The sequence below is a fragment of the Electrona antarctica genome (assembly GCF_951216825.1).
Source record: "Electrona antarctica genome assembly, chromosome: 14".
Lineage (NCBI taxonomy): Eukaryota > Metazoa > Chordata > Actinopteri > Myctophiformes > Myctophidae > Electrona > Electrona antarctica.
In genome coordinates, this window is record NC_136795.1 from 12,183,264 (window position 1) to 12,196,691 (window position 13,428).

The window sequence follows — 13,428 nt, forward strand, 5'->3', positions numbered from 1 at the left end:
TTACAAAACAAACAATGAACTAAAGACAAACATTAAACCTGTGTATAGGCGGGGCTAGCGCCCCTCAAAAATAATATTAAAAAGTAGGCGGCTACTTCCACCATCTCTGGTGAGGATGAAAGGGGATGGAAGGACACCCACTCCACTCCCACACCTTCCTTCCTTCCCTCCCTCCATCAATCCTCTGAAAGGCCATACGTGCTCGCCCCACCATTCAGTGTCTTTCATTTCTCCCAGTACGTGCACGCCTCTCCACCGGTACCCTCCCCTCATGAGTCCTGTCAGACAGTAGAGTCAACCTTTCCTTAGCGCTTGCCACCACACATCACATTACATACACGCACGCACGCACGCACTCATACACTATGCACACACCCTGCAGGCTGCAGCACAGTCAGTGAGCGCACAGCCGCACACATATGCCATGAGACAGGAGGAGGACGACACATTTTGACAGCGCTCAGAAGATGGTGGCAGCGGAGCGTGGGGTGCCAGCGCTGAATCCATGCCAGTCAGTGTGTCGACGCCGACGCTACCAACGAACGGAGATGATGGGAAACACTGGAGACTATTAGTGGAATAATTGGACTATTGCTATTCTGTATCCTAATCCAGTCAATCCGTCTGGAATAACAATATTTGGAATCGTCATCATAGGATGCAATGAATTGAATCAAAGTCGCTGAATCGAGGCGTCACTTTTGAGTGTGGACTTTGCGTCCAGATCAGGGGGAGACGTGAAGGAGAGGAGAGCTTTTAATTAGCTTGGCTTTCAATTGAATGAGAGGAATTAAAGGATATTGATCAAACTTTCCACAAAGCAAGGATTCAAAGAGACTTTATCCGGACAGGAATTTTCCTGCCTGTTCATTCGGGGATGAAATATGCACATCATTTTTTATTTTTTTAAAATCTTTTCAAATACAGTTTAGTAGCCTATATAGGGAATATCCCGAAAGAGATTAACTCCTCTAAATTCGACCACATTTGCATCAAAGCAATATCATTAAATGCCAGTTGTCGGATCACCTCGGGCACTGCGTGGCACACGTGTGATTAATTAACCGTTTTTAATGGCATCTGTGCGCGCGCGTGGCTCATGCTTCGGCGTCCTTTATTAAACAGGCTATGGACGCGCGTGCGTGCGTGTCCCCCGCATGTTGTGCAGTCACCGCGGTGGAGATTCGTTCCGTAGGAAGACAGGAAAAGACGGGGCTCCATTCATGGGAATATTAACCATGAGGCCTGTAGCAACAAGCAGAGCAGAGGGACACAAGAACGGGCTTTCTGCTGACAGGCTGTCTGCGTCCTCCTCGCTCACACGTTGTTCCACTTCATTTGCGCCTTAATGATTAACACTTGCCGCCTTGAGTCCTTGAACTGCTGCCACAGTGCCACGCAATCGGTCCATAGCTTATTCTAGCCTACTTCGGCAATACAAACATGACTTTGTGGTGATTGTTATTATCATTATTATTTGTGAAGACATAAATGATGAAGTTACCTTCCGAAGTTCCGCCAGTAAACAAAGTGCGCACATGTGACGTTCAGGAGGCATCTGTGTAGTTAGTTACTAGGCTACTTTGATGTCAATTTAGCTCTTTACTATCAGCAAAATATCTCAATGGCCAATATAGATAACATTTGGAAGCTGCTTTGAAAATGTAAACCTTCAGAATAATTTCATTTTTATTTTCTCTACTTTTTCTCTACAGCCAAGTAGGCCTATATTACAGCCTAATTGTGTGACTTGTCCAACCCAAAGAGCTCAAATAGAGAATGAAGGGACTTGGGCGACAGTTGACCTGTCAGGGGGGTGAACTGAAATGTGTCAATACAGTCAGAAAGGTAGAGAGGATATAAGGAACAGCTTAAAATCAATGGCTTAATTGCTACTAGTACTACAACTAATTAAGCAAAAATTCCCTGAAGGAACTTTTATTTTATTTTATCTAGCTTTTGTTTTATTTTGCTTTCTTCTATTTAATTCACAGGCATACTGTGGATTCATAAAGTTGCCTTTGTTTTCTGCCTGCTTTGCTTCTAAAATCGTTTTCATAGTCTTTAGTCTCTGATAGCAAGATGGCATCTCCCCAACATCAGCAGCTGCTGCCTCACAACACAGAGGCAAGCTGTGACTCCAGTGGAGATGGGAACATCTCCGTGAAGATCAGTGGTGGTGTGAAACACAAGCACGGAACCGGAGCGCTGGGTTCAATCGGTGGGGGATTCATGGGGGTGTCCAAACACTGCAAATATAGCATCTCCTCCAGCTGTAGCTCCGGAGAGTCTGGTGTGAGGAGGCCGGTGGGGAAGAGCCTGCGCTCCCAGAGGAAGATGCCTCAGCTCTTTGAGAGGTCGGCCGGCCATTTCTGGGACCCCAAATTTGACTCGTCTATCCTAGAGGAGGCGTGCCGGGAGAGGTGCTTCCCCCAGACCCAGAGGAGGTTTCGCTACGTCCTATTCTACCTGGCGGTGGCGGGCCTCCTCTGGGGCCTGTACTTTGCCATCAACCCCTCCCGTTGTGACAAGACGGCTTTCCTCCTTCCCACCGCTTCCTTTCTCCTCTTCTGCCTCCTCCTTTTCCTCCTGACCTTCACAAAGCTCTACTCCCGCTGCTACAACCAGGCCTCACTGCTGCTTATCCTGGTGACCTTCACTCTGACCCTGGCCCCCCAGATGCAGACATCGGGGTTTAGGGACTCTGAGGCTTCTTCCCTAGAGTTTGACGTGGATGACGCCAGTGGCACAGGCCTCGTGGCCAACCTGTCTTATGACAAAATTGTGGCTGATAGGCCGTGGGCCCCCTGCCTTTCTCCCGTAGGGACATTCTCACTCAGCATGGAGGTTCTCCTGTTACTATACAGCGTTCTCCACCTTCGTCTCTATGCCTCCGTCTTACTGGGCCTCCTCTACTCTGTCCTCTTCGAGGGTCTGGGCTGGCTGCACCTGACGCAGGTGGGTGCAGGGTGGAGTTTGCCATCTCCATCAGACTGGAACACCCTTAGTTGGCTCGGGCCGGCCAAAGCCCTGCTTCACCTCTGCGCCCATGCCATCGGCATTCATATGTTCATCATGTCTGAAGTGCGGTTACGGAGCACCTTCCTCAAGGTGGGACAAGCCATTATGCATGGCAAAGACCTGGAGGTGGAGAAAGCCCTGAAGGAGCGGATGATCCACTCGGTCATGCCCAGGCTCGTGGCCGACGAACTGATGAAGCAGAGCGACGAGGATATAGGCGTCAGCTCCGGTAAACGATACTCCAGTGGCGGTGCGGCGGCGGCCTTCTCCAGCCCCAAAAGCAACAAGCGCAAGAAGACCTCCATTCCTCGAGGTCAGATCATTTTCAGACCGTTCAACATGAAACGCATGGAGCCAGTCAGCATACTCTTTGCAGACATTGTGGGCTTCACCAAAATGTCGGCCAACAAGTCTGCCCACGCCCTAGTGTCGCTTCTCAATGACCTGTTTGGACGTTTTGACCGGCTTTGTGAACTAACTTGCTGCGAGAAGATCAGTACTCTAGGAGACTGTTACTACTGTGTGGCTGGCTGCCCTGAGCCTAGACCAGACCACGCCTACTGCTGTGTGGAGATGGGCCTGGGCATGATCCAGGCTATTGAACAGTTCTGCCAAGAGAAGAGAGAGATGGTCAACATGCGCGTAGGGGTCCACACAGGCACCGTGCTGTGTGGCATCCTCGGCATGAAACGCTTCAAGTTTGATGTCTGGTCCAACGACGTCAACCTGGCCAACCTGATGGAGCAGCTGGGCATGGTTGGGAAGGTCCACCTTTCCGAGGCCACCGCTAACTTCCTGGATGACCGCTATCAACGGGAAGACGGACGTGTCACTGACAGAGTGGGACAAAGCGTGGTGGCTGACCAGCTCAAAGGTATGTGATCTATAAAGCAAAGTAGAGCCGGGCCTCTGGCAGGCAATAATACATTCATGTCTCAAGGAAGTTCCTTCAAAGTGGCTGAAAGGATGTGCTTTATCAAGGCGCTCATTCTCCCATAATTCTCATAAGACCACAGTTTGTGACATCGATATATGTCGTAGTTCAGCGGTTCCCAAATGGTCCAGGTGTGCCTTGGGATTTTGCGTAACCACACATTATGTGTACAACTACAGTATACAAAGTAAACATCTCTGGATTATTTTACTGTATCAATACATTACCCAACACGGGCAAATTCTCTACCCTAAAAGCATTTTAATCACTTTCAATCTGGCATCACTATTTTTGGCATATCATTATAGGCAAAAATGTGTGGTCGTTGCCCATTGCCTTTGGCACAGAGTTTGAAAAACACTGTCCAAGTTTATGTGCTGTAATGCTCTCTTGTTAGTTCTACAGGGCAGGAAACGTGTAGTTGTGTCATAAATATGCGTGATTTGGCCCGTGGTCGGACTACATAATATAGAGCTGTGACATCGGTAAAGTACTTGAGTCAAAAGTAGAGATGCTCCTGGTCAAATCATGTTACAGGGTTCCATTGCTAGAAATTAGACAAAAATACAATATTAAAAAAGTACAGATTTATTTTGTGAATGTATTTCATTACTGTAGTGTCCAGTGTCCACCAGACCACCACCGCCACTCGTATCAGTGAAAGTTGGCACCTTGGGTTTAGTGTGATATATATTTGAACCAGGTGAGATGGAGCTGTCAGTTGCAGAGGTGCCCTCTGTGCTGTTGGTGTTGTGTGGCTGAAGTGCAGACAGCCGCCACCTCGCCCACCTCTCCCTCGCACAGTCTCTGCCAGCCCTCTGTTCCCCTCATTCAATTAGATCCTCACCGAGGACCTGCTCCCCTGCCCCCGCTCTGAACCCCGGGGATTGCCGTGTTACTTCACACAGCTGCCATCTTCTAATGGACATCTGCCAGATGCTGTTATCTTCCCCTCGCTTTGTCTTGCCTCTAAACTGCTTGACTGCACCTTTAATGTGAGACGTTTATGCAAATTGGCCCCCGATGAAACTAAACGCAGGCGGGCATAATGTTTCTGTCTATCACTTAAGGCCTTCTGATCCATTATCGCCATGCAATAGAAGAAGCATGATATGACTCGGTGCTGTGGGGAAAGATGAATAACTAGAAAAAGTGCCCTTCTGTGTGAGATGTTTGGCAAAATGTTTAGGAGTAATATAAACATGTTTGTTTGTTTGTTTGTTTTTGCAACAATTTTGTTCAGAGCCAGATCACTCATAGCATCAACAAAACGGGCCACTCCTGAAAACTTTGGAAGGCAATGTTAGCCAATCGGTGTAGAATCTGAGAAATCCAACAGACTCCTCTTGATCACATGACTACCGATTTGCGTGAGATTTGGATGAAATCTGTGCGACTAACATAAGCAATGTGTTTTGCAGAAATCTGCCTTATGGTGGCGCTATAAGTTAACCGGCAGATGTGGAGGGATGCAGGGACAATGTTTTTCCATGGCCTCTAGGGAGTGCGCATACATAAGTTGTATACAGATCGATGCAGTTATAGCTAAAAATGTGAGCTTTGGAAGCCAATCTTAGCCAATCAGGATGGAAGATAGGAAATGGTGCAGATCCGTGTTGATCACATGACTATGGAGATAGTGTATACCGAATTGTGTGATGAATGGATACAATGTGTACGAGTAATCTACAGAAATGTGTTTTGCCTAAATCGGCGTCATGGTGGCGCTATAACAGGCCGTTGAAGAATATTTGGGGCAGAGGTTCGTCGTTGGCATCCAGGGAGTGTGTGTGCAAAGTTTGGTGGCGGAGATTAGCTGGTAACGGACGGACGGACGGAAGGAAGGATGGACGGACGGACACACGGACGGAGTGCAAAACATACTCTCTCCCCATGCCTTCGGCCTGGTGGAGACAATAAACACAAGTGGTATTGCGCAAGTATGCGAACCAGGCTTCTTTTGATTTCAACAGATTAATTTGTGACCTGCTTCACACACTGGTGTTATGTTGTAAATACAATTCATATATAAAACAATCACACTTGTGTGAAGTGAGGGGCGCTCTTATCCTCATACATCAGACATCACATTCCGTGCTCAGCCACCCAATGAAATGTACTTTGCTCAGCCAATCAAACATCGCTATGGGGTGATCAGTGTTCACACAGACCCAGAAAGCTGGGCATAGGAGGGGCTAGCGCCCTTCAAAAAAGAATTCAACATTAGAGGGGGTGAAATGTGTTTTCCCAACAAGCATAGTGTCTGTGCTTGTTGTGCTGGGTGGAAACCTTGTCCAAAACGGTTACTTTTCAGAAAATCCAGTGGATCCAAAGTAGTTAACATTTAGTCATATTTAACCACAAAACGGATCGTCATAGCTCATAATGTAATATGACGAAGTAGGGCAACCATTTAGTAAAAAAAAACCTTGAGTTGAAATGGAGGGGCACAGGCTCAAACCCTAACCGCAATTACGGGAGCAGCGCATGTTCGACCGCATGTCCAACCGCTGTTTCCACATGTCGGTCCGTTGGTATGTCTAATCTGCGTGTGCATCCCGAAATGGAGATACTGTAGTATGAGGTTTCTGCCTGACAACAGCAACATATGTAGCTGTTACATGCTGGAATTGGCAGCTGCGGGTTGGCAGTGATGAATTGCAGGCTCGATATTATCATGGCATCATGTGCAGAGAGGCCTGCCACATGCAGGTAGATATAGTGGGCTATAGAATATTATTTGGTCAGAGAGACAGCTTCCCCATACTCACACACACACACACACACACACACACACACACACACACACACAGACAGACACACAGACACACACACACACACACACACACACACACACACACACACACACACACACACACACACACACACACACACACACACACACACACACACACACACACAATGTGGAGTCCACTTTTATGGGGCATTTGGCTCAGTTATGCTATCTTTTTAACAGGGAATGGTGTCATCCGGGCGGTCTCCAGGCGCCTGTCCTAGAGTGCTGTCTGACAGTGTGCCTTATTAATTTGTACTTGTAATATACTCCCTCTCTGTCTGACCCCTAGCACTCTCTGTGTTCTCTGTTCCCTCTCTGTCTGACCCCTAGCTCTCTCTGTGTCCTATACTCCCTCTCTGTCTGACCCCTATCTCTCTCTGTGTGCTATACTCCCTCTCTGTCTGACCCTTAGCTCTCTCTGTGTCCTATACTCCCTCTCTGTCTGACCCCTAGCTCTCTCTGTTTCCTCTGCTCCCTCTCTGTCTGACCCCTATCTCTCTCTGTGTCCTATACTCCATCTCTGTCTGACCCCTAGCTCTCTCTGTGTCCTATACTCCCTCTCTGTCTGACCCCTAGCTCTCTCTGTGTCCTATACTCCCTCTCTGTCTGACCCCTAGCTCTCTCTGTGTCCTATACTCCCTCTCTGTCTGACCCCTAGCTCTCTCTGTGTTCTCTGTTCCCTCTCTGTCTGACCCCTAGCACTCTCTGTGTCCTATACTCCCTCTCTGTCTGACCCCTAGCTCTCTCTGTTTCCTCTGCTCCCTCTCTGTCTGACCTCTAGCACTCTCTGTGTCCTATACTCCCTCTCTGTCTGACCCCTAGCTCTCTCTGTGTCCTATACTCCCTCTCTGTCTGACCCCTAGCTCTCTCTGTGTCCTATACTCCCTCTCTGTCTGACCCCTAGCTCTCTCTGTGTCCTATACTCCCTCTCTGTCTGACCCCTAGCTCTCTCTGTGTCCTATACTCCCTCTCTGTCTGACCCCTAGCTCTCTCTGTGTCCTATACTCCCTCTCTGTCTGACCCCTAGCTCTCTCTGTGTCCTATACTCCCTCTCTGTCTGACCCCTAGCTCTCTCTGTGTCCTATACTCCCTCTCTGTCTGACCCCTAGCTCTCTCTGTGTCCTATACTCCCTCTCTGTCTGACCCCTAGCACTCTCTGTGTCCTATACTCCCTCTCTGTCTGACCCCTAGCTCTCTCTGTGTCCTATACTCCCTCTCTGTCTGACCCCTAGCTCTCTCTGTGTCCTATACTCCCTCTCTGTCTGACCCCTAGCACTCTCTGTGTCCTATACTCCCTCTCTGTCTGACCCCTAGCACTCTCTGTGTCCTATACTCCCTCTCTGTCTGACCCCTAGCTCTCTCTGTGTCCTATACTCCCTCTCTGTCTGACCCCTAGCTCTCTCTGTGTCCTATACTCCCTCTCTGTCTGACCCCTAGCACTCTCTGTGTCCTATACTCCCTCTCTGTCTGACCCCTAGCACTCTCTGTGTCCTATACTCCCTCTCTGTCTGACCCCTAGCTCTCTCTGTGTCCTATACTCCCTCTCTGTCTGACCCCTAGCTCTCTCTGTGTCCTATACTCCTGCTGGGTTTCACAGAGCAGCTCTGCTCCATGGCTGTGTTCTACAATCCCCCCATGGAGCAGAGCTGCCCCCCCTCTCCCCCCGGAACAGAGAGAGTGATTTTGTTTCAATAGTGTGTAAGGCGCCTCAGAGTGTTCCCCGGACCCGGCGAGACACACACACGTGCACGCGACCCGTTGGTGAACACACACTCTCCTAAACAGTTCCTACAAGACACACGCGATCAATCGCGAACACACACCCGCCGTGTGAGTGCTATGGAAAATGATATCCATAGTGCACAACCTGAATCTCTGTGCTTGTTTGTGCCATGACGTTTTCAATGTTGTGTCTGACTAAAGTTTAGTCAGACACAACATTGAAACGTCAAACTGTTTAGTCACAACAGTGCGGATGTGCAGTGAGACTGTAACAGTCTGCGCCACGCAGTTTGATGAATTTCATCCCATAGCTTGGGGGGCTGTAACCATGGCGACGATAAGTCCCATAGCCATCCCATAGCCTGAACAGAGGAGTATAAAATGGATATAAAAACACTAATAAACAGTGTACATTTTGGGAGAGTGAAAAAAGGTGCATATGCTAATGATCAATGCCCGTATGCAAATTCAGATCAATTGCTCCAGCCACTGAAAAGAAGGGGCCAGCAGACCGGTTGTGAGGACAGCCTTTGTGGACACTGGACAGCACTTTCGTCAATTAGTTGTTAAATTGTGTAGCAATTATTTTGCTTCCTATCTCTCGTATTCTATCTATGATGTCGAAACAGACACACAATGGAGTAAGCAAATGGCATGTCCTGCTTAACGTGGGACTGTGTTTTAACTAAGTCCCTGACAAGTCGTTGTATATTCATCATTCTTCTGTTGACTGTGACTCATGTTACACTTAACGGTACAGTTAACGGTGCATAACAACACCGGCTCCAGAGGCTTTAGTGTTTCAGCAATCAGCTTACCCTCTCCACGTGCCGTTAGGATGCCAGCAGTTGACGAATGAAACGGGGAAAGTTTCCTTTGCTTGCTAGCCAGCCAGAGTGATTTTGGGGCTGGCATTCCTCCTCCCCCTCAGATTCATGAGTGCCAACTTTTACAGTAGCTCCTCATTTTTTCCTTCAAGGATAAAATGTGCTTATGTACCTTAAGTTAACACCCATCCTTTCATAGATTTATGATGTTGGATTTGCTGTACCAGTGAGAGAGCTGACTGCCAGGAGAGAGTTGTGTGCTCTGGCACTGTGAAAGATCCCTCCAGTGTCTGGCCCAGCCAGTGTAAATCACCTGAGCAGTGTAAGGATTCTGGCAGTAGCTGACCTTATGGCTGCCCGGCTCCTCCTGGAGTAAATCGCTTTGACTCTAACAGCTATATCCTTGCCATCTCCATCCTTGATGTTGATTTGAGCTAGTTTGATGTCTCACTTTCGCTTGTTTTTGGAACGCTAACATCTTTTCTGTCTGAGCTTGGATTCAAGGTTTCGTTTTCAAAACCTAATCCCCCATGGGGCACAAATAGTATCCTACAGGTTTATATTCTGCTATAGCTGCCTGATATAATTATTAGCTATATGTGGGGTCACTGTGACGGCAGCTCAAATGGCAGGCAGCCACAAGGGGTCAGATGAGAGTATCAGGTGCAAGATTCTCAGTGCTGACCTGAGGCCAGTGGCTAAGAAGAGATGTTTGTTTGACGTAACTGCCTTCCTCATTGATTGATTGTTTGATTGATTGATTGATTGAATGAATAGTTTATGAATAGTTTATGAATAGTTTCTTAGACAGAATGTATAAACAGCAACATAGTAGTAGTATTGTGGCTGTGGGTGTTGCTCACGTTTTTGAGGTATGCGGGCACTGAGGGCATTGAGGGCAAGGTTGCATTTACAATTTATAAGGTCAGGCCCATTTTCAAGTGCTTAACTGTGTCTTCTACCCTAAGCCAGTTTAGACTAGCAAAATAAATGGGTCGGTAAGAGGTGGGTCATGGGCCCCAGGCCAAGAAGTAGTCGAATTAGTTTGTTTTGGGAGGTCTGAAGCTTAGTCTTAACTAAGTAACACTGGGATGCTGGAGAACCAGGAGGTGGGGAAGCATAGTCAAAGGAGGGCTGAATTAGAGCACCCGCAAGAGTCTTGACAGCACCTTTGTTGACAAAAGAGGACATTCTGCCCAGGAATCTTGTTCTTTGATTTACCTTTTTCATCGCCTTTGTTGCCATGCTTTCACCTGACAGTTTGTTGTCAAGAATACAGCCCAAATATGTAATCTCTTCTTTGCTGAGGAAGGCAAACCTGCCAAAACGTTGGTTTCTTTACTCTGCGTCCTATAATCGAATATTGGCACTTTGGCTACCAGTGTGTGTGGTCGGTCACCTTCCTGTCCCTTGAAGACCACTGTTTGGTTTATTCCCCGTGGACCGGGAGAATAAAGCATTCTCGTGCACGGAGATGTTTATGCTATGCTACATCCAAGGGGATGAAAGAAAAGTCGTCATACATTTTATAGGCACTTTGACATAGGGCTGGGCATATGGACAATATATCATATCACATTTTGTATTTGTATTTGTACCTCGATATGGGTATTGTGGTGATACTGATAATATAACGTTTCTTTAGAAATTTTCAAATCATTCCAAAATAGCGGAAATAGACAATCCACAAGCTCACAATGTGTCGCATTTTGCTACTCTTTAAAAAAGAAAATTAACGTATAAAATATTAGGCTGAACACTCTCCAGACGTCTCCAGACGTCTTTATAATAACCCCCTGTGGTGTCCAAGACGTCTGGGGACGTCTTTTTTGCTTTTTCTTTACATTTATTTTCTGCGAAATCGGCTGGGCACTCTACATCGCTATTCTGAAAGAAACAAAATGTGTTTAATATTGACCACACAATATCCAAAATGCCACTCGATTTCTCATATCACAATATCGCTATTATATTGATATGTTACCCAGCCCTACTCAACATTGCATTTAGCTTCAAGGGCAACCAACTCAGACCACAACACAACCCTGCCATAGACCATGCTGAGATCACATCATTATATGAAGTACCTCTGAACAATCTCCCCCACCAGGCCCTTTCATCCCCACCTCTTTGCAACTGGACAGCGTTATGCTGTCTTCATCAGTGTAGTATGTCAAACTCACAGATGTTATAGTTAATTTCCAAAGTGATCAAATTATTTGGTGCAATCAAAGTTAACATCTAGTGTTAACTCTAAACAACTATCCTCTCTCCCTCTCAATTCAATGCAATTTAAATGAAGCTGAAGTAAAACAAAAATGCACTAAAACGCGGCGAGTCAGAAAGCTGGCGAGTTCTCCGGATACCGCTTCATCTGACTGGAAGTTCTATTTGCCTGGCGGTGTCCCTTCTTGGTGCCTAATGCAGAGCGATGGCACCTGCACAATATTACCCCACTGAAGGAGAGCTGACAGCATGCCACTGTTTATCTGCTGATGACAGTCACTGCAGAGTGCCAGCCAAGGAAAACTTACCCTTTTCAAAAAATACTTTCTTTGATTATTATTTTTAGCTCAGAATAGCAACAATAACATGCACTTGCAAGTGACAATGACAAAATAGTGCAATAGAAAATACATACCCCCCATATAATAATAATACTAATAATAATACTAATAATGATAATAATAATAATAATAATAATAATAATACATATTTAATACAATACCCCAGTACAATAGAAAAAAAGACACCAAAGATAAAAGAGAAACAAACTACAATACCTGCATATGCAGTTACATGTTAACACCCTGAGCGTCATCCAAAATGTTCCCCCCCGTTTTAGTGGATGTGACCGAAAATCTTAAAACGTGAATAACTCTTGATCTAAATCAATCCGTCCAATTCTAACCAAAGATTATGTTTTTGAAGGCCCATTGCGGTCCCGCCGCTAGTTGCGTTAGAATTAATCATACCTCCCGTTGTTGTCGATCGCCTACATCTAGCTACTTCAGCTACATCCAAGATGGCGCCTGGTGCACCTTGAAATGTGCTCCGTTGCTGCAAATCGCTGGGCGCTCTGATTGAATGGTCCTAAATACCCCACAACAAAGCTGGGTGCAAGTGCTAGATGAAGCTTGGCTTGGGGTCTGGGTGAGAGACATAACTCCTCCCCCAGTTGAATTTGAGTAAAGCTTAAACTCAACCCTCCACACCAGAATGATAACCATAAGGATAACAATGTCAGTGTGAGTGTCCACACTGATAGCATCTGAGTGATGACAACACTTGCGTTAAAATTATAATCCAAAAGGGACGCACATTCTCAAAATATTCTACGGGTGCTGAACAGAAATACGTACAGGTTAGAAGGAAGGAAGTCCGCCTACCGATTATTAAGCTCCCATGCTCTTTATTAATAACAACGTTTCGACGCTTGTGGGTCTTCGTCAGGTATGAGGACAGAGTAGGCGTGTATTACAGTCAAAATGAACAAGCTGCTTTTGCAATGAGGATAATTATTAAACTGACACACCCACCACATCTACAAGGACACAGGCTGCATACAAAGTTGTCAAGCCGAGGACTAGTAGAAAAACTATTAAAGTGGCACTAAGGCCTATTGTAGATACAAGATTCTTAAATAGGGAAATCGAGGGTAGGGTGCACTCGCGTGAGTCTCGTTCAAAGATGAGCCACGCACTGACACTGACACCCTGTAAATGGTGATGAATTTCGATTGGCTCTCAGTGTTTCTATCGTTCATCAAAATGTTCGGAATGCGATCCCAGTGATATCATTGTTTCTTTTGGTTTGGTAAGCTTCCTGTAAGCTCTGCATCTATTCTGTCCACCATCTGCTGTCAAATAAACCAGACAATACTGCAAAACGGGACAGCGGAATTTGAATTGCTCATTCATTTGGGCTCAGTCATGACCGCTATTTAATATCTCCAAACTGTAATTAATAGCCATCATCAATAGCGCATTTTCCTGTAGGTGTGTGCTGTCAGATTGGGTTTTAAGACAAACATGATCTGACCTTTTCCAACTTTACTCCTGATCTCAGCTATGCTAGTGCTGTGTCACCATCTGCTCCCCCTGTGGAGACAGAGAGAGTTCTAATTA

The 13,428-nt window shown here is 46.4% G+C and overlaps 1 protein-coding gene across 2 annotated transcripts in view; it reads left to right on the forward strand.

Moving 5' to 3' along the window:
• The first annotated feature begins 354 nt into the window (after positions 1–354).
• Positions 355–13,428, forward strand: part of adcy9 (adenylate cyclase 9) — an 85,859-nt gene continuing 72,785 nt past the window's right edge. For both annotated transcript variants that reach the window (XM_079520987.1, XM_079520988.1), the window contains exon 1: positions 355–3,895. In XM_079520987.1, the coding sequence (XP_079377113.1) occupies positions 2,083–3,895 (1,813 nt within the window). In that variant the 5' untranslated portion in view covers positions 355–2,082. The remainder of the gene's footprint in view (positions 3,896–13,428) is intronic.